General features: G+C 39.0%; 1 protein-coding gene across 2 annotated transcripts in view; it reads right to left on the bottom strand.

Annotated features, from left to right (window-relative positions):
* SLC25A13 (solute carrier family 25 member 13) overlaps positions 1-24,298 on the bottom strand; it is a 101,493-nt gene that overhangs the window by 52,298 nt on the left and 24,897 nt on the right. For both annotated transcript variants that reach the window (XM_056335637.1, XM_056335636.1), the window contains 2 exons: positions 21,003-21,145; positions 14,322-14,437 (listed from right to left, as the gene is read on the bottom strand). In XM_056335637.1, coding sequence (XP_056191612.1) covers positions 14,322-14,437; positions 21,003-21,145 — 259 coding nt within the window. The remainder of the gene's footprint in view (positions 1-14,321; positions 14,438-21,002; positions 21,146-24,298) is intronic.

Raw genomic sequence — 24,298 nt, 5'->3', positions numbered from 1 at the left:
GAGCCAGACTCTGGCTACCAGGCAGGCCTGGGAGATGCCTTCCAGCTCACCCCAGCACCACAAGCTCCTTGGGGCCGTGAGGTCCTGTCTCCTGCACAAGCTGAATTCTGGCTTCTGGTTCAGCCCATGCCAGCCAGGCACCGTGGCTCTGCTGACCTGGGAAAACCCAGCCAGGGCGGAATTCCCACTTTCAGGCAAGGAAGCAGGAAAAAGTGACGGTGGGATGGCACAGCCAAGAGCCAGGACGATGTCAGGAAGCGCCCAAGTGAATGAAAGATAAAGACAAAGGAAAAAATGGTCCCAAGCAGGTGAAAAGGGCACATGCCCTGCTGCACTGACCCAAAAGCACTGCAGTTGGTGTTACCCATAAGGACAGCTTGTTCTACAGTGAGGGGACTTCACAGAGAAACCAGAGATGATACTGCAGACCTCTTCCCATCCCTCGACATAGTCAGTAGTTTCATCTTTAAAAACACAGCACCCACAGATCCCAGAGAATCAGTAGCGAAACAGCAAGTTGGATTTAACTTACAAACAGAAAGACTGACCCTAGTTAACCTCAAATTCATAACATTCAGAACTTCAAGTCCTATTGTACTGTGAGAATTTTCTCCAAGCAACATCAGCAGCCCCAGCACAGCATTGTTCATTCATGTCTTCAAGCTCCATCAAAGCCAGCTTGGATCTTGTCCGCCAGCATTCTTCAGGAGCAAAATTCTGCTCTCAAGGCAACCGGAGGGAAAGCCAACTGGTTCAGGGTGAGGTCCTGTCCCTCTGCCAAAAGTCTTTTATTTAGGATGTTTCCTACTGACACAGCTCAAGGCACCTTGCCACATGTCATTGGAAATCACCTTTATGAAGTTCCTGCTTTTTGCCAGACTTCCTTCAAAGAAGGCAACCAGCATGAAGACGACAACCTGTCCTGCCCACAAACAAGAGGAAATGAAGGCTGTCTCTTCCTGTTAGCGACCACTCTTGCTTTTCCAGAGGAATGATGATATTCCCAGAACAGCTCCGGTACCTCTCTCTCACACAGAAATCGGATGCTCGCCAGTTTCCTCCTTCCCTCTCATCCGACCTCCAGAATTTCGCCAGAGCAAGACACTGATACTGTTTGGATGAGATTAGGAACAAGTCACCATTACCAAAAACTATGTTTGGTTGGACTCCAGATTTGTCTTTGTCAGAGAAAAAAGGTGCTTTATTACTTGATGTGAGGTAAAAGATACGAAAGTCTTAGCTAGTATAAAGCAGTCTCAAATTCCTTCTGACTGGGCCAGGCTCCCCACAATCTTTACTTTAACTGTTAAAATATGAAAGTTACAGAATGTCCTCTGGGTATGCCGCTGTAATTTTATTTTAATTCATTATTATACATTAGCTATCTTGAAGGAACAATGCATCTTGCTCCCCAACTCTGTGCCTTGTAAACCTTCCTTAGCTGGGGCCCAAAATAAAAATTGCAGCTCAAGAGAACATCAGGAAGTGAAAAAGCTCAAACATCAAGAAGTGAAAAAATGGTAGTTTCAGACTAAACACAATGTTTAATTATGGGCATTATAAATGGCAAAGGAAGCCACAGCAATGGCACTTACAACATCATCAAGCCAGCTAGGAACACAGCAAGGTCTACATCCAGGGCATCTGTATTTGCCTTGTCTATTTTAGAGATCAAAGGCTACACGTCTGCTTCAGAGGTTCACATAAGTACAAATATTCCTCCAAACAGTCCAAGCAGGAGAGGTACGCTTAATATTTCCTACGACTTGGAAAACACAGACTACCACATTAGTGTTGGTATTTAGTACAATAGTAAGAGAACTCCCTTACACTACTTGATCTTTTCAAAATCATACCGTATATTGATGTCAATATGACTTGGCAACTAATACCAGATGCTTTTCTGACAGACTGCATGTCGGACTGTAGTGCTGGCAGCTGACTGGAAGATTGTCTACTGTGCTTCTACTGATTCTTTGACAGCACAAGATGTGGTATCCTGCTTGCCACTACCTTTTTACACATACCCTGTACTTCCTTTTTGCAACTAGTTTTGGTTCACAAACTCTTCTATATACTCAGGGGACAGTGTTTTCCCTCTTTTCTTGCTAGGTGTCATCATCCATTCATCTACCACAATGTCACTGATGCAAGTCTCATCTTAGTAGTCAGATTGCCTGATTCAGACAATAAAGACCATTCATACTCCATTACAAACCTTAGGTGTTTTAACCTGTGATTTACTGATCAAAAGGTATCCGATTTGTAGAACTCACTCAAAGTTATTGATCAGTTCTAACAGTATCATCTCCTAATCATCTAAGTCTAGTATTAAAATAAAAAATGGATAATTTTAAAATGTACTTTTGCCTTAAACCTGCAGCTGAAGTTCCACAGCTACCCACAAGTCGCTGAACTAAACACAGTAAAACACAGAAGCAGCAATGTTCTTCAGTAGCCAAGAGTTACTTTGTGTGTATAGACCTTTTTTCAAAGGAACCTGTTTCACAGAGTTACAGAAGAACTCGTGACAGAAAGGGCATCTGGATATCAACTGGTCCACTCTCCTGCCAAAGAATGTCCAACCACGTCAGGTTGCTCAGGGCATGGACAGCTGAGATTTGAGCATCTCCAACGATGGACATTCAACAACCTCTCTGGGCAACTGTGGTTTGATGCTAAACTGATATTTTATCAATAGCTTTTAAATCCATAATAAAACAGTTCAATTGTTTTAGTTTCAGTTTTAAAAAGGCAAAATATTAATGCTCCTACACCTGGAGCCATAAGAGCACAAGACCTAAAGGTAGCAAAACATAAATTTCTGTGTTTGCTCTGCTCAAACCACAGCTGTTGGAAAGCAAAACGAACAACAGGTTGAAGAAATTTTTTAAATACTCACTTTTAGAAATCCATGCTGTCATTTTGTCCATATTTAAAAAAATTAACTTTGAAGCTCAATTTTAAAATAAATTGCAAAGTTCTAAAACAAATAGTTCTTTGTCCCTGCGCTGCCTCTAATTAAAAAATTGATACCTTGTCATTGGTTTCTGATCACTGTACAAAAAAGTTGTTCTTTTTCCTCCAGGTGAGTTGCCTACTGGTTTCCAGTGGGGGTTTTTGGTCCTTTGAGTCCTGGGGTCTTTCTTCTCTCCAACATACTAATGTCTATGTGCAAATGCTTACTGTATAAAGAAGTATACTGCATTCACATTTCCATACTGTGACTAAGAATTATAATAGAAATAAAGCAAGCTTTGGAATAACTACAGGCACTCTTGACGCAACACAGACCACTAATATTCCCCATGAGAATATTATCTATTTGGAAATGCGAAATTTTAAAAGGAAAAAACCTGAAAGTCATTATCACACCACATTTTATATTTAAGAAAGGTCACTTGACAGAATAAGCTACTAAAATCTTTACAGGGTACAGTCCATAAATACCTGATGTATTAAATCTGACTTCTTTTGAACTACTTATTTCCACAAGTACATAAATTTTTCAAGCAGCATCACTGTTAAGTCCAATATAGTTAATAATATCTCATTGTATAGCTAGAAAAAATCTCATGATCATCTACAACAATCTCACTGCCCTTACAAAATAGTTGCAACATTCTGTAGAAAAGCTGTCCTCATGGTCTCTATTTTATGTAAATTATAGGTTCTACACATTTTATATATGTTATACCTTTACACAATTAAGCTATTTGTGGTATAGAAAACCTGTACCAAAACCCTGGACCTTGAGAAAAGAAGATATTATCCTGATGATACTGGCAATGGCAACTACGAATAACACAGGCTACCTTCCGCAAAGAGGAAAACAAAAGACAAATTTGAAAGGACATGAATTATTCTAAGTTAACAAGAGTTCCCCATGCACCGATAACCTTTTCAAACCCTTCTAGCAGTAACTGCTTCTATATCCATCACACTTAAGGCCCTGAAGAGGAACATAAAAGCATCATAGCTACAACTTGGATTAATGAAGCAAAATTTATGCAAAAAGTGTGGAATAGATATTTTATATAAAGAGATAAGGTTTTTGAAACCTGAATGTGTAAATCCCTCTCACTCTGCTTAGACAAAAGGTGATACCTTTATAAAATCATGTCTTGTTAATGGTTAAGAACTTCTGTTCACGTGTTTGGCAACAGTTTTCCTTTAAATAGCTGTAATAAAAAGTGTATTTTTTCCCCAGTCATTTAAAATAAATCTTACACGAAAGAAAAGGCAAAGATGGAAGTCCAGTTGGTCAAATTAAACTACTGATGATAACAGCTGTTTCACCATTGTGACTAGAAAATCCCAGCACTCTGCCAACTGCCAAGCAAGACCTGACCTAAAGCTCAGCGAAGATGAGAACAGAATGATTTCCGCAGGCTTTGGTCTTCACTGACCATTCCAAACAACTCCACATTTTCCACAAGTTTCATGTCCCTGTGTGCACCACCAGGTTCTACAACCTCTTCTCCGTGACCCCCATCCATCAGCACAAGAGATCAGGGTCCAAAGAGCTGCAGGAGAAAGAGCTAGGAGAAGCCTCATCTCAGGTCCTTGATCCTCCTTTCCTGAGCCATACCATAAGGACACCTGCATCTCAGTGGCCCCAACCCCCTGACGTGACTTCCCAGCCCTACCCTGGACCTGCCTCATCCCTGTGGACTTCTCTAGCTGACCCTGGTCACTGTCACCAGACCTGCTCTTCTGCCCTTGCTCAGGTAGTGTGGGGTTGTGCCCCTCATCAGTGAGATCTGTGCCCATGCCCTGCTTGCTCGACTGCCAGCTCACCTGCCTGGCAGAGCAGCTAGCCATTGCTGTTCCTGGCCACCGAAAAAGTACAATAAACTTGTGCAAAACCACATGTGTACAGATATAAATATATACATGCCAAACACTCAAGTAATATTTTGTATCATCTTGTTTTACTGGAATTGTTAGGGTTTATCCAAGGTTTGAGTTGACTGGGTTTTTTTGTTCAGGTTTTTTGTTTTATTTTGTTGGGGTTTTATTTACTGATGTGAACTTCAAATACACAGCTAGTTAGGGGTCATTCCTATCCTTCTACAGTCTGGCACCAAGTGTTCTATAATGATTACTTTTTGTTTTGGAAAACAAATGTCGACATCACATCTGCTCAGCTAAGTTGTGGAATGATGGGTAGTCCAAGTACTTGACTGGGTTGTCTGTTTATCCCCATTCACCCAGAAGAGGTACAATGCTCTGGAAGTACAAGCACTAGTATCACCTTGATGTCCCTGCTACTCTGTCAAGGAAATGGGTTGAAATAGTTTTATAGCAGCCATGCTGTAAATGAAATAACACATTGGAATAGCTTGATTACTAAGGATTGCAAAGGAAAGGTACTCATCCCTCCAACTCCCCTCGACAAAGCAGTAAGGTCTGTCACAGCCACCTTTTCCACAGGTTAGAAGCCCTGAAATAATACACTGATGCTGTATCTTCACTGCTTCTTAATTTTGTGCAAAACATGGACCACAACCTATTCTGCAATTCTGAATAATAATAAAAAAATATACTAGCTCCTTTCCTTCTTAAAATATTACAAGGAAAGTATCTGGCAGAACACTCAAACTGAAGCTGGCAGAGTATAAGCAGAGCACATAATTTGAAGATAATGGGATTGTACCACACGACTTGAGGAGGGTGAGGGCACTGGTACGAAAAAAGACAGCAGCTCAGGTCAGTGCAATTTATCTGCACTCTATCATGCAGCGTCGTTATTGTTTTAAAACAGATTCATTCACAAGAGTGCAAAACCCTCCATTAGTGCACCTGATCCATTTAGACCAAGAGCAGTTTCACCTGCACCTGAAAAATGTGGCTGCACATATACACCTAGAAAAATTCACTTCGTTTTATAATTTTGTGTGTGCACATGCATGTGTAAGTGGTAGGTTATTTTTTGATAGGACTAGTTACTCCAAATTAAAAAAAAAAAAAATCCCCAAAGATGAAATTAAGCTAAAATAATAAAAATGGTAATTTTAACCAATTTAACTATGTTGAGCTAGTCCAGCTGTGGACTAGTGCTGAATTGTAACAGACAAGCAGGAGTTTCCACTGCTTAACAGGAGGCAGCATTGCTTGTGTGCAACCAAAGCTGTCGTACCAAATTCAATGCCCCCGTTTCCATGTGGGTAAGTGAAATCATCATCTGGACTCATTTCTGTTATTCCCATCACAAGATGTTAAAAACACTGGACTTTCAGAATCCAGACTGACTCAACACCTTTTTCTATACTGGCAGAGGCTGACTTCACTGTAGCTGTCCAGGAAATACAAATTTACTTCAGAACTCATATGATTGTTTCCTACAGCAGTTTAATACACAACCAAAGTGATAAAAGCAAACTCCTGGCTTAAACAAATTATCCTAAACTTTACACTTTACTCTCCAGTACAGACTTGAGAGCTCTATTTCTTTAACAGCTATTTTGCTTAGATAGATGGTATAAAAAAAAAAAAAATCACTTTCTTGCAAAGCATTAACATACATTTTCCCCCACTTAAATACTTGAATTTCAAATGCAGCATAAAATGTACTCCCACAACAGTACTGTATTAGTATAAAACTATTTTAGTTCAATTAAAATGTCTAACTATCTACCCCCAAACCTACCTAAACTGTAATTTTCACTTTGAGCACTTCCAATATGTTCTCAGTTTTGTTTTCTTTTATCAGCTTATCAAATCAGGTCCTGCATTCCAAATGTTGGAAAAAAATAGTCATTAACTGCTAGGTAACAGCAGATTTTCCAATTTAGAAAACTAAATTACACACACTGCAAAAGTACGTGTATTTTGCTCTCTGAAATTTCGTATTAAAATTTGTAATAACAAAACACTTTCTTCTAATCTGTAGTTCCAGGACAATTTGAAAAGGGGATAGGGGAAAAATTAAAATAAAAATCAAGATTAAAGTGGTATACTGCTGCTGCCGTAGTTTAAATATATTCTGGTGAGGAAGCTTCTGGTTCCTCCCTGAATGCTGCCTAGTAATCATGTTGGTATTTTGGGGGTTTTTTTCCAACAGGATATACAGCTATATGAAAGATGGCTAACCCTCAGCTTACTGTTAACCAAAGAGTGACCTCATACAGTGGAAACATACTCTCAAGTTGGCTTTTCCCCACCTTTTCCAGACTTTTTTTTTTCTTTTTTAAGTAGCATAAAGTAGCAGCAGAAAGCATAGTATTTTAGCCATCTAAGCATGCAGTATTCTTGAATTATCCCATCAACTGGAAGTGCTCTCTGTTTCCTCTGTATTTTAAAACTGGAGCCATTATAGTCAATTGTGCAAATCTACAGTTAGTCTTTCATAAAAACTGGATTTTTGACCCACTGAACTGGAACAGATTCTAAGCAGTTCTTCTGATCTCTGACAAGATACCATACAACACATACATCCCAATCTGGTATTGGTGTGTATCTACAGTCAGTCATTCAGAAAACACTGCTCCTAAGTCACTAAGAATGTTCCAAAAATCAAGGTCGTTCTTTTTGCAGTACAAACGGATTATTTAAAGAAGTGCAATAAATCTCCACATATATCAAAAAATGGCTGCCTTCACAATGGTTTTTCACCTCCAGGTAACATACTAACATCTGGAGCATGTCAATGGAAAGCAAAAGCATACGGTGTTTCTTGGGCCGCCCTCATAAAATGAACTGGTTAACTCGGCACATCTCCAGGCAGAAAATGTACTGTACTGTGTAAGGCCCAACGGAGTGCCAGCACCCTCAGAGACAGTCACAGCAGGGCAGAGAAGCAGGAGGCTGGAGTCTCTCACTAAAAGTGGCTTCCATTCAGATGTGAACCCCATCCATTAGAAGAAGCAACAAAGGCTGTATAGCACCTGTTATACACAGAGGTGAGATTAAGATCAGTATTCCTAACCAAATGTTTTTCAGATGTCATAAGCAGAGTTTAAAGATACCAACAACCAAAAAATCCCCCCAAAGCCCCCACCAAACCATGAAGTCAGTACGAATCCTAACAAAAAGTTCAGCATGCATCCCCCTTTAGGAGAGAGGCGCTAGCTACTGAACAAAATTCATCTGGTTATAACTTCCTTGCCCTATCCAAACTTTTCAACAAGGACAGAGCAGTCTTACAGGTTAATTTTATGTTTAATGAAAACATTATCACAGAGAACACATTTGTGCCTTCATGATTTCTGCCAATCAAAAGATCCACAATAAGCTTCTAGTTTCACCCCTCCACTGAAAATGTTCTTACTTTTTTATCTTCTTACCCTCCCCATGCTCTGGCTTTTGTGCTCTTGTCACTTCTAAGAACCGTGAATTCATTTCCTCGTGACGTAACCATACACTGTCCAGTTCAACCTGGCCCTGACTTTTGACTGAGATACGTGAGTGCTTCTGTTACCTCTGCTAAGCATTGCAAATATCCCCAAAAAAGCAGGCTCTTTCCAAGAGTACCATCACTCTCAGCGGTTAAGATTTTGGATCCAAGCTCGTCTGCTTCTTCTATCCTCCTTGGATGTAAGGGGAAGTAACACGAACTTATACACATACTATTGCATAATTGGCTTACAGAAATGTTTTTCAACATTCTTCCAAGATGCAGTCCCTTAAAAATATTTCTACTTGAGCTGCGGATATCCATAATTTCAGTTTACAGGCATCAGCCTTACACTTCTTTATTACCTTTCTTGGCCTCCTTAGAAGTAAGCAACAAAATACCAAAGACCACAGGTTTGGAAAGCACCAGATCCCATAAGAGCATAAAACCTAAATTTACCACTTTTGCCCTGAAAAAGAATAATAAAAAACCCAGATCACTTCCACCAAGGTAAACAGCATAACCTGGCTAACTAAAATAAAACACCACTTCTATGTTCTCAATATAAAATAGTCTGGGGTTGATGTCCATGACGTATAGAAAGGCTGGTGGTATGGGGTTTTCTCAGCCTGGAGAAAGGTGAGCTAAAGGAGGACATCATTGCTGTCGGCAACTACCCAACAGGGCAGTGAAGGTAAGATGGAGATGCACAGTGGAAGGACAAAAGGCAATGGATGCAAGCTGGAACATGGGAAATCACAACTTGGCACCAGGGAATTATTTTTCACTGTAACGGTGGTTGAAGACTGGAAGATGCTTGCTCAGAGGCCGCAGTCTCCATCCTCAGAGATACTGACTGGATGTTGCCCCCAGAGCAACCTAATCTTGATGGCCCTGCAAGGGTATGAACCTGCAAGGTGGCTACCACAGTCCCTTCCAGGCTAAACTGTTTGATAATTCTATGATCATTCCTTGGGTTTTGGTAATAAAGAAGAGAGATGCTCACCTTCAAGCTGATGTTTCTGAGTAGGTAACCTTGATTTTATTTAAAAAAAAAAAAAGACAAAACAGAGCCAACAACAAAGAACAAATCAAAATACCACATTTCATTTCTGGATTATTATAGAAAATTCAACTGTATTTTCTAGACCAAATGAACACACTGCAATAAAAGGATGGAGCTTCTCCTAATATTTCAAACGACAGATTCTCTTTGTGACTAAACAGGCTTTGTTTTACTTATGATGCCTTCATGAAAGCCTGCCTGGTTACATAACATTTTAGTTAAAAGAAAAACCAAAACAAGAAAAACTTGCCAAGTTGACATATGTCTAGAAATTAAATTCTCCAAAAACAGTAACAAGAAGATTTCAAAAATGTTTTGAAGAAAATAAATATTCTAACAAGTCCTCCTTACATCCTCTTTTAATTAAAACTGGCCATTATTTTGGCAAAAACTAGTATAAACAACAAAAAATATCAGACTAAACAAATTTTGCTTTGTAATGTTGCTGTTGGGATCATCATGTCTAGGCAACTGTCATTTATATACCAACAGATGTTTCACTGTATAGGTGTAAGCTAACACATCACTGGCAACAAATGGTTTCTAACCAATTTGAACCAGCAATGGAAATTTCACAGAGAAACAGAGAAATTTATCAAGTGATCGATGTTTACAGCCTCAGCCATTTATTTTGGTAGTTTAGATTTAATTTTTTCTTGCTTTACATGATATCCAGTGTACTAGGCTGGGCATCACTAACCTAGGTGTTGTAAGAAAAAAATACAATTAGAGATCCCATAAGGAGAGTCAAGTCATACCAAGCAATTACAGGGCAAAGCATAAAATAAACAATCCTCTGTATCAAAAGTAAGAGCTAGCCTAGACAGTCTGAACCTAATCCTTTGGTCAGGAAAGCAATTGTGAGACTCCTGTAATAATTCTTTGCATATTGAAAAAGTATCAGAGCATTACAGAGGAAAAACTCTGAAGCTCGTCACAATAGCTGTAGAGCTATTTAAACCTCTGTTAAGAGCTATGTGCTTTTAGAGAGTTTACAAACAAGTATTCAGGCAATTCCAAGTATCTGGTAAGTAAACAGGAGTGCTTACTAAGATGTATCCTTAATTAATGTGTTTATCTAAGAACTGTACTGATATAATTAATAACAGAAGAGGAGACCCACAATAGCTGCTGTTTATATGTAAATAAAAGTTTTGTTTTGAGACAAAAGCAGAGTACATTGCTCAATTCTGCAGCAGTTATACTAAACAAACAACAATTTGGGGTTTGGGCTCCCTATTCCCTTCCCATTTTTGTTGGGGTTGGGGGGGGTGTGTGTTTTTAATTTTTTAATTTTTTTTTTAATTAAAGACTGACTTGCTTTACAGCATACTCATATTATCCAAGCAGCACAGCACAGCATCCATTTTGAAACAGCTTCAGGTTGAATTAGATGAACTTAGAAAAAAAAACCCAAAAACAAAACCAGGAAAACACACACTATACCACAGCTACATTTCATTAAGTACAAGAGCAAGAATTTCTGCCTGGTGGGAAATTCTACTTTAAAACAAATCAGAAAGAAAATCTTCAAAGCCAGGTTCAACACCAGTTGACAGCACAGATTCAGGCAATCGCATCCCTTTTTGTGCCTCTCCTTTCTCTGTGAGCAAAACCAACGTGGTCAATGCTTATTTTGCCCTTCATTAGTGCTGTGAGAATGGGTATAAGAAAAATTCCAGTCACTAGGTATCACCACTGCATTATTCACAGCTCAAAACTGTTAGCTCCCATCATTTCATTTATCCATCCAAAATTAGAGATGGAGGTTAAAATGACTTAGTTTTTAAACAGTGACATTTTTACCCAACAATCTCGCCTTTTTTTAAACACCATCTAGTAAAGAATTTCAAAGGGCTCTGCTTCTTTAATGAGGCATTAAAATACAGTCATATGACAAAAAAGCAACTCTACTAAGTCTCTTAAACCCCTGGACTTACATTATCAGCTTTTATGTGCCTGTCAACACTCAACAGTAAGAAGCAATGGTTTGCTCTTTGCCTCAAATTTAAAAGCCAGCTAAACTTCCTCTCACATTCCTGCTGAGAGCTTTAACTCCTTGCAAACTGTCAAAGCTTTGACACTTCAGCAGCAGGTAAATCTACGACATGATGCAACAGCCAGGTGTAGTCTCAATCAGCCACTGGTCACTAATTTACCAGTGGCCATTTCATTCACCTCGAAAAGCAATAAACTAGAAATACTTCTCTCTCTCTCACACACACACACACACACACACGTACCCATGCTGTTTTCCAATCAGCCCTTTGAAACAGATGCTAGCTCTGTTGAAGGACCAGGTACAGTTAACTTCCAACTTGAAAGAAACGAAACATTTAAAATTGTATTGATGTCAACATATGGCTAAAATGCAAAGGCATTTCCAACCCAGAAGCTAAAGTAAGTGCAGCATTTTTCAAGAAAAGTAAATGCAAAGTATTAAATACTGGAACTTCTTTACCCAGAACATTCTCTTAAATATCCACAGCCTGGATGTGGCATTCAGTGTAAAAGTTCACTGATGCAAAGCCCATTATTTGTTTTACAAAGGTGCCAAGCTAAGTGCACCTGTGGAAGAATAAGACTCAGATGATTTGCTTAGTAGAAAATGTGAAATTCACAGCTGGGAAGCCCTATATTCCATTTGGTGTAAGCTAAAATATTTATACCATTAACCTCGGTATACAGAAAAACAATGGCTGCACAGATAAGCCATACTGTTTCTTTACAACAATAAAATGAGATACAGACTTAAAATGGGATCCTTGAGATACTACACCTAACAGCAGTACAGTGAAAAATGATATTTTCCCTTTTCTTTCTTCTGTTCCTTTCATGCTGTAATTCCACAGTATACAAAACCCCTATTTAAGTCTCCTAACCTTGATAAGGACTTGATCCCACTCTCATTCAAGTAAATGGAAAAAGATCTCATAATTGACCTCTAAGATGCAGGACTGAGGCACTGAGTGTCCAAGTTACAGGATAGCATTGTAATAATTTATTTGTGAAAATATTAAGGGGGTGGGGTGGAAGTGTCAGAATTTGGGGAACAAAAGGTTTTTTTCTTACGATAGAAAGTAAAAACCAGCTTTGGCTAAAGGTCAACTGTTCCTGCTGAGAATGCGCAACACTGAGACAGTTCTCACATCCTCCTCACTCTAGACATTTGCTGGGTTGGTAGCCACAAGGTACTATATAGAAGTTACAAATGCATTTATGTTTTCAAAGTGGGAGAGGACAGAATTAAAAAAAACCTATCTGAGGTTCTGCCAATGTTGGCATGTCTCCTCTTTCAAATACCTTAAATACAGCCTGGCATAGGAGTTTCTCTCATCACTAGAAGGACTTCAATGGACTTCAAACGCCAAACAAATCCCTTGACTCACTACGTCAAACCCCAAGGGAAGCATGTGCCAGCAGGAAAAATAAGAACAAGAATGCCAAGAGTTAAAAAAGTTAAGTCAGACTGATTCAGCATTCAGATCAAACAACTACAGTTTCTCCTAGATTATTAACGAGTGCTCCAAGCAACCGGAGGCTCTGATGAAGACAAGAACCTGCACATCACAGGCATTCCAGGAACCCTGGTTTGTCTGCACTGGAACAAAACCTCTGCAGAATACGTGTGCACTGCTGATTTAAAAGCATGCCATCTCTCCTTGCCTCTGTTCATACACATGCACAAGACTGTTAGGCACAAGATACTTCCTTCATCGAGGTTATGATCAGCAGAACTTTTTCCTGAAATTCTTTCAAATCTTTTAGCATCCATAGTAATTTTTACAAAAATGTTCTAACAAGCAGTATCGCACAAAAAAAGCACATCTTTCACAAACTCAACAGACAACCAAAACAATGAAAAAACAAAACAGACACAAGAAGAGACAGCAAGTCTTCTCACCAGCCGCAACTTCAAATACAGATTTTTGGAGATAGTAAAAGGAATATAATGATGTGCTTCAAGCAACGATAACAGGATCTTGTCAGTTCAAATGGAAAGGGAAGGGCTTTTTTAACAGAGTATAAAACATGTGTGGGGAACACTAGCAAAAAACAAAAGACATGTGAACCATGCATTTTGGAAAGACAAAGTCAATGTCATCCAACTTTCCTTTTACTTAAAAGTGTTTAACAACCAATTAATAAAAATTGAGACATATGGATAATTGTGTCCAAATGTAGAAGATTAGAAATAGCAGTTTTATCCAGCATAGGTACTGAGGGCAAAAAAATCCCCCATGCTTTTTGAAGTGCAAGCTCCATGTCTCGAGTTACTCAAAACTGCTAATTTCTGAATCCTTCTTTTAGACAGAATGGCCCTTATCATTAGGCAGATGGCAGAAGTCCTGCACATATCAAAAGCTAAACACTCCCCGTAATCAAGTTTTAAACTGGCCTGAGCATTTCTCATGTTGTCAGTGTAAACATCACACCTCCAACACAAAGCTGAATTTTTGGGGGGAGCCAGGTAATAATGGATTTATTACTGTAAAACCTCACAGAAGAAAGTTTTAAGCCTTAAAAGGAAGGCAGCTTGAAATATAGCCAATTTAAACAAAAAATAATTCACGGTAATTTCAGACTGAACATTCACCCAAGTCTTCTGGCAACTTTCTTGCGGTTTTACAATCATTTCCTATAGTCACCTTTCACTGCTGTTCTGAAGACCTGCACAAGCACACTGGGGAAGAGAAAAAGAGAAGTGACCAGTTTCCCTGAGAAAACCACCAAGATGACCACGACCTTGAATTCATATTGTACACGTGTAAATGAGTTAAACTCAGCCAGAAAGTTGCTTGGCACTAGTGTAGTTCCACTACCAATCACAGTGTTTCCTGCAGTAACAGAAGGTGAAATAGTTTGCCATAAGCAGGGGGGTTTACATTAACAGTGTACATTTAACAACAGTCTTACCAAAAGTAACTTCTCCTTTGCCAGTCTTGTCAAACAGCTGAAAGGCTACTATGAACAATGCATCTGGAGCACACAGGACTGATTCAAATGCCACAAACTCTTGAAACGATATCAACCTAAGGGATGAAGGAGAAAGCAGGAGCTATGAAACCACTTGCTTGCAGAAAACTGAAACACAATATAACATAGATTACATAAAAGAAATAAGATCACAACCAAAATGTGTATAAAATGTTATCTACAGGGATTAAAATTTATCCTAAAATGCCCTATCACCAGTGCTGTCAGGAGGCCTTTATATTGCAAGATGGAAATTACTTTGTTGAACAAGGAATTATTCCTCTCAGCAAGTCACAACAGAACACAAAACAAGCAAAGCACTCAGCGTGGCTACTCACCTCAGCTTTAATGTCTAACTGAACTGCCCTCTGGGGGAGCCTACCTCCCTCCTCTGGCAAGACAGAGAGCCAATAAAGATATGAGTAACTTCCTTCAAGACTCAGTACTTAAGGCTTCTGGAAAGCAAATCCACTCAAGGCCTGTATGCTGCCACTCACTTCTGAAGGAACCGATCAGAATGTGTTATCTGTTTGCTACCAACTTATTAGTCATCCATCGCAGCCCTCCAGTCCTGCGTGTTGAGTCACAAATTTCAAGCAGTAGTCTGCACGTTCTTCCTCAACCCAAGAGCAGTTTATTCAAATTCATCATTACAGCCAGGTTCCCAATACACCAGCGCAGTAGCAGAGCAAAGATAAAAGCAGAGGTGCCCTTCCTTAAGTTCATTAATAAGCAGAAATACGTAATTAGACAACTTGGCACTGTTTCCAGCTGCAGATTTGATACAGCAAACACCTTGAGCAGTTCTCATTTCTCTCGGTCACACCCAAGAGTTCAAATAGAGATCAAACTCATATTCATAAAGAGGCAAAGGCCAACCATTCTTCTGGTTCGCTACTTTAATGTCTAGGCAGTGTAGTTTAAAATCACCTTCAAATGTGTGGCTGCAGGGCCTACTTGCAGTCTGGGAGATTTAAGATTTGCCCTCTCTCCAGGCTGCTTTACGTCAGTGTAGCAAGAGTGTAGCTTTAATGGGTTCACATGGCAGTAGCTGAGAACAAAGATTTATTTCTGAGAAGCACAAAATTCAGCATAACAAATGTCAAGAAACACACACAAAACCATTTTTTTTTAATTAGAAACTAACTGTATCCTTAGAACTTTGACTTAAAATGGCACTGCAGCCAATTCAATGAAAACTTCCACTCTCTACGCAGCAACAGCAAAGCATAGTGTGTTTAAGTAGGTTGGAAAGGATGTTCATTCCATCAAGGTATGATGACCAATGACTATATATAGCAATTTCCAGTCACCCTGTCTTAAGGGAATGAATTTCAGGTCACAATGAAGTGCACTTGCTGCCCATCAGCAGCCAAACATCCACAGGACAACAGAAGCTGATTTCCATGAAGAACATGAAAACATGAGAAGATAAACTAAAGAGGACATTAAAAAAAAAAGCATGACACAGAGAGGGCCAAAAAGCTCTTCTACTTTACCGCCTCAACATATATGCACTAAATAAAAGTAAAAGAACGCATAAGTAGAGTCAGAAATAGTCTAACAAATAATTAGCTCTGGGAACTTGCCACCATAGGTTATTATGTAGTGTGAGAAATAAATAAAAAGAAACCTCCTCAGGTATTCTTAATATTAAACTCACAATTGATGATGCCAGTAAACATATAAGCATGCCTCAAGCTTTACTGGCAGAGAAGCCAATGAATTGCTACATATGCACGTTAGCACATGGGGGCCATCGAGTCATTTATTTTAAACTCCTTGGGAGCTCTCAGTACTCCCTACTGTTAGACGCAGAATACAGAGATACCGAGTCTTTAAATGGAAGAAAACATTCCTCTCTCCTAAGCCAAAATATTTTTTTTAAATGCAGCATCTTCTTCAATTTCAAACCAATGTATCACAATAAATATGCATAAATGCAAAACCATGTGATTTACAGGTTAAAAATGCTCACTATTACGGCTTACATGCCTGACAACTTCCACAGCAGCAAACAGATACAATGCACTGGTTCTTACGTCCCAAAGATTCTAAACCCCACACACAGAAAGAATGAAACAGATAGCAGGCGACAAGACTCTAGAATAGGATTCTTTATAATTAAAGATGTAAAATATCTGCCAACACCATTTTGGTAAAACCACTTTTTGTCTGAAACAACAACCAGCATATCCCAACACAGCGCTGAGAGCACAGAAAAGAAATACATTACCTATCCCAGCACCACACTAAGAACATATTCTATGTTATTAGGACTAGATTTCATTAAAACTCCATGTATTAACACTGTTACAGGATTTTATACTGATAGAAGCATTCTTTGCCAGTATTTGCAAGTAATAACCCCCCCTAATAAGTCAGTAAGCGATGCTTTAAATAATCCCATACCCATTTTTAAAAACAATTATTCATAGTACTAGGAAGATTAAAAACGTACAAATTGTGTGGTTCTAGCCAGACTGGTAAAGAAGAGACATTAATATCTGCTGTGCCAGCTGAATTCAAATTAACCCAATTTTTACATGTTAATTAAACCAGCTATTTTCTTCTTATTGTATTTTTGCTCCCTAAGTAGACTAGCCTGCTAGTGATTCCCAACAGATCTATTCTAACAACGACGTATTCATTTACTCCTATTATGACCATACAATACAGTAACTGAGCAGTAATTTTTCACAGTCAATTACACGTGTGATTCTTAATGCTTAAAGATGCTGAAATAATGTGTACCACATAGCCATATGCTCACTTCTCTATACTGCACAAGGGTAGTTGCCTGGGTAACACATTTTCTCTCCAGTTTAGCATCACCCTTTTGGGTTTAGCATAACCCTTCACTGAATATCATTAGGTGTCATTAAACAGCACATACTAACATGGACTTCAATATACTACTTAAAGAGTTATTTCATCTACCTAAACAAGTGTTCATTTATGTTACAAAAGCAGAGAAAAGCCTAGTGATTTTAACAGTGCAAAGAGAAGAACCTGAAATGTTTACAGAATTTTACTTCAGTCTTGAAGATATCCTACCCAACCAGTCAAAGTCTTCCTTCACCTTCACATCAGCATTACCAGTGCCAATATTGCACAATTTATTTGGGAAGGCTGAAATTCTTGATATTTTCAAAACATCCACAGACAAGAGCTAGAGTCCAAATACAACAACTGGGTATGGTGCAGCAGAACCACTATTTACTGCTCTCCCCTTTCTTCCATGCTGCTTCTTTTGGTGCTCACACCCACGGTATCTGGGCACAGCATAGACACGATGCATTCTGAACCACAGAAAGTGCACATGTAGCCATGCAAAATAAAAAAGCCATTACCCACTGTAATAATACAAAAGCAATGATGAAGAGGCTTCCTCAGAAATCAATGCATATGTTTTTACTGTATCAGCAATTTAAACATGGTAACATAATGGGACACAAATTGAACCTACATCTATTATTTTTACGCTGCAACCTAGGTAAACTAAGTATAGTGTAAATTGGTGCATTAGAGGATAAATTTATAGCCAATAATAATGGAAAATGCTGGCATTTCCAAGTGTTATTTTTGAATAGTTTGTCCTTTCTAAAAATAAAGCATACAGTATTTCTCAGTAAAGTGTTAGTTACAACAGTCCAAACAGAGATGTGCAGTAAATATTTATTTTGTTAGACAGATGTTTAAAAGTACAACAAAAGACTGAAACACAGTATGTTACAGTAGACAGGATGGAAAATGCCTGGCCTGTTGCTGATAGGTCTTGAGAAAGCCACTGTATTTTGGGGGAGTTTCTGATCCAGCTGACGCCAAAAGAAGCATTTTTTTGGAACTAAAATTAGCAATGAGAAGCTTAACGCCAGGAACCAGCTCTTAAGCCCATTTCATACAAAATACAGCCACACAATACAATTCTTCAAAAAAATCTGTGTTCTTACCAGTTGACCACTTTGAAAGGCTTCTCTGGCCACTGGCAAGAAAAGCATTTCCTTTTCTTAAAGGAAAACTTTAAAAGATGCCTCCGGAAGAGGACAGAAGGAAAGCCTACCTCCAAATAACCCTATGCCCTGACTTAACATGGAGGCAAAACTTGCTCCTATAGCAACAGATACTCACTGAAGGACAAAGTCACACCAACAGCAGGTTCGGTAAATACCTTCAAATTCTTAATCTCTGGCAATGCAGGAATTGTGCTAGACCTACACAAGAGATCTCATCCACAGCAACCACAGCGAGATTGTACGTAAGAGCTACTGTTCTTTATACTTCACACTCGGGGCTTCTTCAGCTCTGGGGTAAGCAACTCTTTGCCCATTTATTTGCTCTGCTCATGAATCAGAAGCTCTTCTGCTGTCTGTCTTTTGCTCACATGACTTACTTATTTTAGTATTTCTCACTGATTACACTTGGTACCTATACCTAACTTCTCACCAAAATCAGAAGGAATTAAAAAGCATTTTAAGAAGTGCTAGGAACAACCCTGGTGATTCTGGGCTCAGACCCTTTTAGTGAAGGGTGGTCATGCTCACCAGTTATGAAGAACAGATGCTTCTTCAGAGGAAAACGGGGATCCAAGACAGTAGATAAATGCTTCTAGAGGTATCCTAGCAGTATTTTCAGAACTGCACTACTTCAAGCTACTAACACTATAACAAAATTAACTTGTCACTGCTCTTGCAAGCTACCTTCTATTTTATACCAGAAATAAAGCTGAATTACTGAACAGACTCTTATGACCTTAAATACATTTGAGTGTCTAAACACTGACCAGACTATTAAAAAAGATCACTAACAAAAGCAGTTTTGTACTAGGAGCTCTGGACTGCCAAGTTGGAAATAATTCAATACGAGAAGAGCAGCTGGTCCTACTGCCGTCCCTAGGAGATGTCATTCCAGGAACCAAAAGTGATTGATCCTTGCTTCAGGTGATCACTTTGTGAATTACTTTATGCCCCATTAGAACAAGGTACAAATGCCTGGCCACATGGCAAAAAGTGCTACAATGCCAGGTTAGAGAGAGATGGATGCTAATCACTTTCTGAACCTTCTCCATTCTTTCACGTATTAGTATAGCAGCTAAACAAGAAGACAGCCTTAATACCAGAAGAGACTCTCCGAAGACACATTAGAAACATGCAGTCCTCTGTCACTGCACAGTCTGGACTGCAGAAACAGTCCTTACCCATGGCAGAAAGCAGCAATTAGAAGCCTCAATACTACACCGCAAAATTCCTACAAGATCATGCCAAGTTATGAAATCCCAACTTGTCAACAAGTTCACATAGGCTACAGTTTTACACTTTGCTCTTCCTGACACCAGCTTCTGCTTGTGAGGGAGAGATCCAAATCACAAGGTATGGATTATACTCTCAATCTTCTTATTACAAAATGGATTTGAAGCCATGTAATTTGGAAAATGCTGTTTTTACAGGCGTCAAACCAAGGCAAGTAATCTGAGAAATGTTTAACATTTTCAGTCCAATGCTAGCTGAAGCCACCACTTTCTTACTGCCATCATGCCAATGTGAGCAATGTAATCTTTTACAGAATTCTTTTACCAGGGGTAACAATCATCACATTAACTCATATGCAAGGTTTAAAGTGCCCAGCTGCCAGATACATAAGGCTGGCTGAGCAGAAAAGACAGCACAGAAACTACTGCAAAAGTTCTCGCTTATGCATGTATCTGTTCCATAGGAAGCCTGCATTCTCTAGTCATGCCTTATTTATCTCACATTTTGCTCTCTCCAGCCACTGATATGAGTCATGCCTGAGGTTTTCTAGTTTCTAGAAATGCCACAACTACAGACCTTAAGTCCATAGCTAATTATTCTAAAGTTTCTCTAAAGATACTTTAAAGGCAGGGTTCCAAAAATGCATTCATATAGGTGAAGAGACAGCTTGCCTGGGCAAGTACCAAAAGCAAAAGCTAGGATTTCATTAAAGAAAGGGGGAGGAAGATGGAGGGGTAGCTAATCTTGCCTATTGGCAAAGTCAGCCTTTCAAATGCAAACCATGTGCAACCAACTTCACTGCTGTCTTCCCAAGCTTGCAAAGTGGCTCCCTAAATACCTTAGTTACTCCTCCTCCCTCTTAAGGGAAAATACAGTGGCAAAAACCTTTAACAGTGCTAAGACAAAATAAAGCAGGGGCACTTTTTCCTACAACCTCTTCCTACACCACCTAAACTTAATTTGGATTGCTATTTGAATGTGTTTTTGACAGATACTTAAAGTAAACAGAGACAGAAAGACTCATGGAAGTAAAGAAGAGCAGGAGTTAGGGGAGCCAGCCAACAAACATATAAAAGGTTCAATGAATTAAAAATACACAGTAGACAGAAAATGGTTTGCTCAGCTAAATGGTACATGCAGTCCAAAATATTGTTTCTACTCTTTCCACTTAAAAGATACAGTATTCCTTCATGTATCTGCAGGCAAAAAAAAAAAAAACAACAAAAACCAACAACAAAAAGCAAAACACCACAAAAACAAAACCCTACCACCCTTCAAGGGACCAGACTGTTTTAGAAGAATGGTTTTGTATTTTTTAAACAAACAACAGAAAAAGAAGAGAAAAAAAAAAACCAACACAAAAACCACTTACCCATCTTTTGTCTGATCCACCACACCTGCAAGGAGCTGTACAGTGCTTGCATTAGGCAAACCATCTCCAATTATCTTCAGGTACCGTGTGACAAAGTCATTAGGAGACATGAAGAATTCGCCATTCTTCTCCACACTTGCATACTGCCAAATGAATACAATATTCAGTGCCTCAAACACATCCTTCTCCGGGCATTTATTACCACCACCCATAGTTTCCTACCACGAGCAGGCTCCGAAGAATCTACAGCCTACAAGGCTACAACATAAACAGGGAAGAGTTAAGTAGGGGCTACTCAAGTAGCTGAAGGCTTTGCTTCCCAGCCAGAAAAGTGGCAGATACATGATTTTTTGTTTATCATGTCAACGTTTCTCCATGGTAGTCTAGAAATGCTCCAGTACCAAATGTTTTCTTGAAGTACACACACATTTGCCAACATGGATGTGGCACCTCAGGCCCACTGAAATTCTGACAGCAACGGGATACTCCAGCATATCTTATTTAAATGAAATGACTCCTTTGTGTAGCCATTCTACTTCGGAATAATAAGGCAGATTTACACCCACAACATGACATTGCAGTACTAGTGGAGTAAATGATCCCGTAGGACTGTCCACCTGGGGGTGCTATTTTGGAGGAACTCCACACCACCTTCAGCCACTGCTGGTCCCTAAGTAAAGACCGTACAGATACTCCTTGGTTGAACTGCTGAAAGGAGGCCAAAGAACGGCATTTGCAGAAAAATGTAAGAGAGAACAAAAACTTCGACAATTCAGCACACTGAAGAAACAAGAAAAGAGGTCTGACACCTCACCAAACGCTGCTGGCATACATTACTCCCACTTAATACCATAGTTACTGGCATATTACTCCAGAAAACAGCTATTGACAGACCCAAGCTTATTCACTCCCAAGGGAAGCCTCCAGTAACATGTTGCATATCAAGGAAAACGAATATTAAAGTATTTTTAAGATAATACATAAACAAATAAAATTGCCTTTGTTTCCACCCTTACCCTGATTCCTCAGTCACCCCTCAAAATTTAAAGCCTTCATTTTCTGTAGAAGGGTAAAACTGAAATTGACCCTAAAAATGTTTTTTAAGGGAAGAACACAAGGACAATAATTAAGAAGAAAAGAAATCCCAGGCAACATTTGCAAAACCACGTGTTTGCTCTAAGGGAAACAGGTTTGTCTTGAGATAACAAATGTGCATGGAGAACAGGAAAGCAACTGTTAATTTCTCTTTTTTTTTAAAAGGCAAGGTAGAATGATAAACCATTGTTGCAGCTCCCCACAGAGCATTATCCACAGTAAAGTAATAAATAAATTAGATGCTTATTGCTATTTTGTAGTGTACTTCGAAGACACGTGTTTTGGTTTACATTGCTATGGCTCTGCTAAGGGAAGGAAACTGCCAGTTTTCATTTCATAGAGCCACACTGGTGCCTGCAGAGTACCGTTATACCTGCTGTAGGCATGTACCTCTCAGAGGGATGCCAAAGTCTAACACTAAGTAGATTATTTTCTTCTAGTGCTATATAAATACAGTCTTCAGATACAGCAATATCTTCAAGAAACAAGGCTTCAGAGAAGCAAGACCAAACAAAAAATAACTTGCTTTGGCATCTATATATTGGTTAGCATTTAAGGATTCCTGTTTCAATAGGCAACGTTCATAATGCAAGCTTTCTAGCTGATACACTGCAAGGAATTGTGAATTGTATACTTTTATAAGAACTAGCAGATCAATTGATTTCAATGTAATCATTTGCAGGGAGACAGAACCTTTCAGAATCCCAGCCTCAGAAACTTTTTAACACAGCTGCTATTGAGAAACAAATCAAATAAGTCAGACAGCCTATGCTCCTGTATTTCTTTTTTTTTCATTCAGGCTAACCCCCTGCTAGGGCACTCAATAACAGAAAACAGTACAAGGTTTCAGTGTCCCCCTGTTTCTTGTCATTGTGATTTACTCAAGTGTATTTGAAATCCAATCACGTACTCTATACTACATATAGAAAATGACCTTGGAAAATGTCAGCTTGATCACTTTGACTAAAATCTAATCTCTTAGGGGTTATGGTAGAAGACTTAGAAAAAGTAGAGTTACTCTTGGAAATTATCATAACAAAAAGAGAAAAACATCAATTCTATTGGTTTTGGAGGAGAGACATTTAAAAAAATGGTTCTTCACAATTGTATTTTTCCCCACTTTGGCAATTATACCCACAGAGAATTTGATCTTATACAATAGTACTTAATGGCTTTTTGGTAACTTATTTACATACATTTTAGATAGTCAAGTATTAACCAGTTCAACCCCATTTTAAATAAGATTTGCAAACATTATATTGGGGGGTTGATGTATTAAATATACTAAAAGTTGACTGTAATCAACTACTTCAGCTGGTAGCTTCACATTTATTTCTACACAGTGGGTACCACTCCTACCAGGCAACCATATTTTTTAATTCTTAATTGAAGCAGAATGAATGGCTGTCAAGTAACTTTACAAGTGAAGATCCCACAACCTGCAAAAGCAACTGTATTGGCCTCATCACTTACAACTGTCTGAGGCAGCTTAATTAACACCCCGGCTATCATTTACCTGTAGGGCACAAAACAACATACCACATTCACTCATCCTTTCTCCTCCTCAGCACTAAGCAGCACAACAAATTCTGTATTGCACTGAATATTTACCTCATATTTCATTACTCCACTTTACTGAGAGCCCTTCTTTTCAGTGGAAGGGAAAGCAGAAAAGGGAAAAAAATAAACTGGAGGTGGTATTTCGTGTGCTTAACCACGACCCACTCAATCCACCAAAACTGAAAGCTGAGGGAGCTACCATCTTCAGAAACACAAAACAGGTGAATACTCACAGGCAGATAGGAAACAATTTTGCCACTATTCTCAGCAAACCAACCAACTCCCCCCCCACACACACAACTGAGCATCACCTCCTACTGCAGAAGGGACCAGGCTTCTCTCCGCTATGTTTATTCCCTTCCTCAATGCTACCACCTTCTTGGGTCAATGGTCTACTCCCCATCTGCCTTTTCTGCTACCTTGCTCCTGCTCTTACAGCATTTACCCCTGAAAATCACATTATCCCATCTTTTTTCAAGAGCCTTTTTGCTCTCCTGACAGATACATGTTCCAGGACTTAATAAGTTAAATTCTGGCTTTCTCAACTGAAAATCTGATTTCAGAGCTATAAATACTGACAGTATATGATAAAACTATAAATACTGGCAACATACATAGTGACACCTACACATGTTGTTAAT

Source organism: Falco biarmicus, chromosome 4, assembly GCF_023638135.1.
Source record: "Falco biarmicus isolate bFalBia1 chromosome 4, bFalBia1.pri, whole genome shotgun sequence".
Taxonomy (NCBI): Eukaryota; Metazoa; Chordata; class Aves; order Falconiformes; family Falconidae; genus Falco; species Falco biarmicus.
Note: the sequence above shows the minus strand (reverse complement) of the source record. Positions and strands in the feature narration are given on the sequence as shown.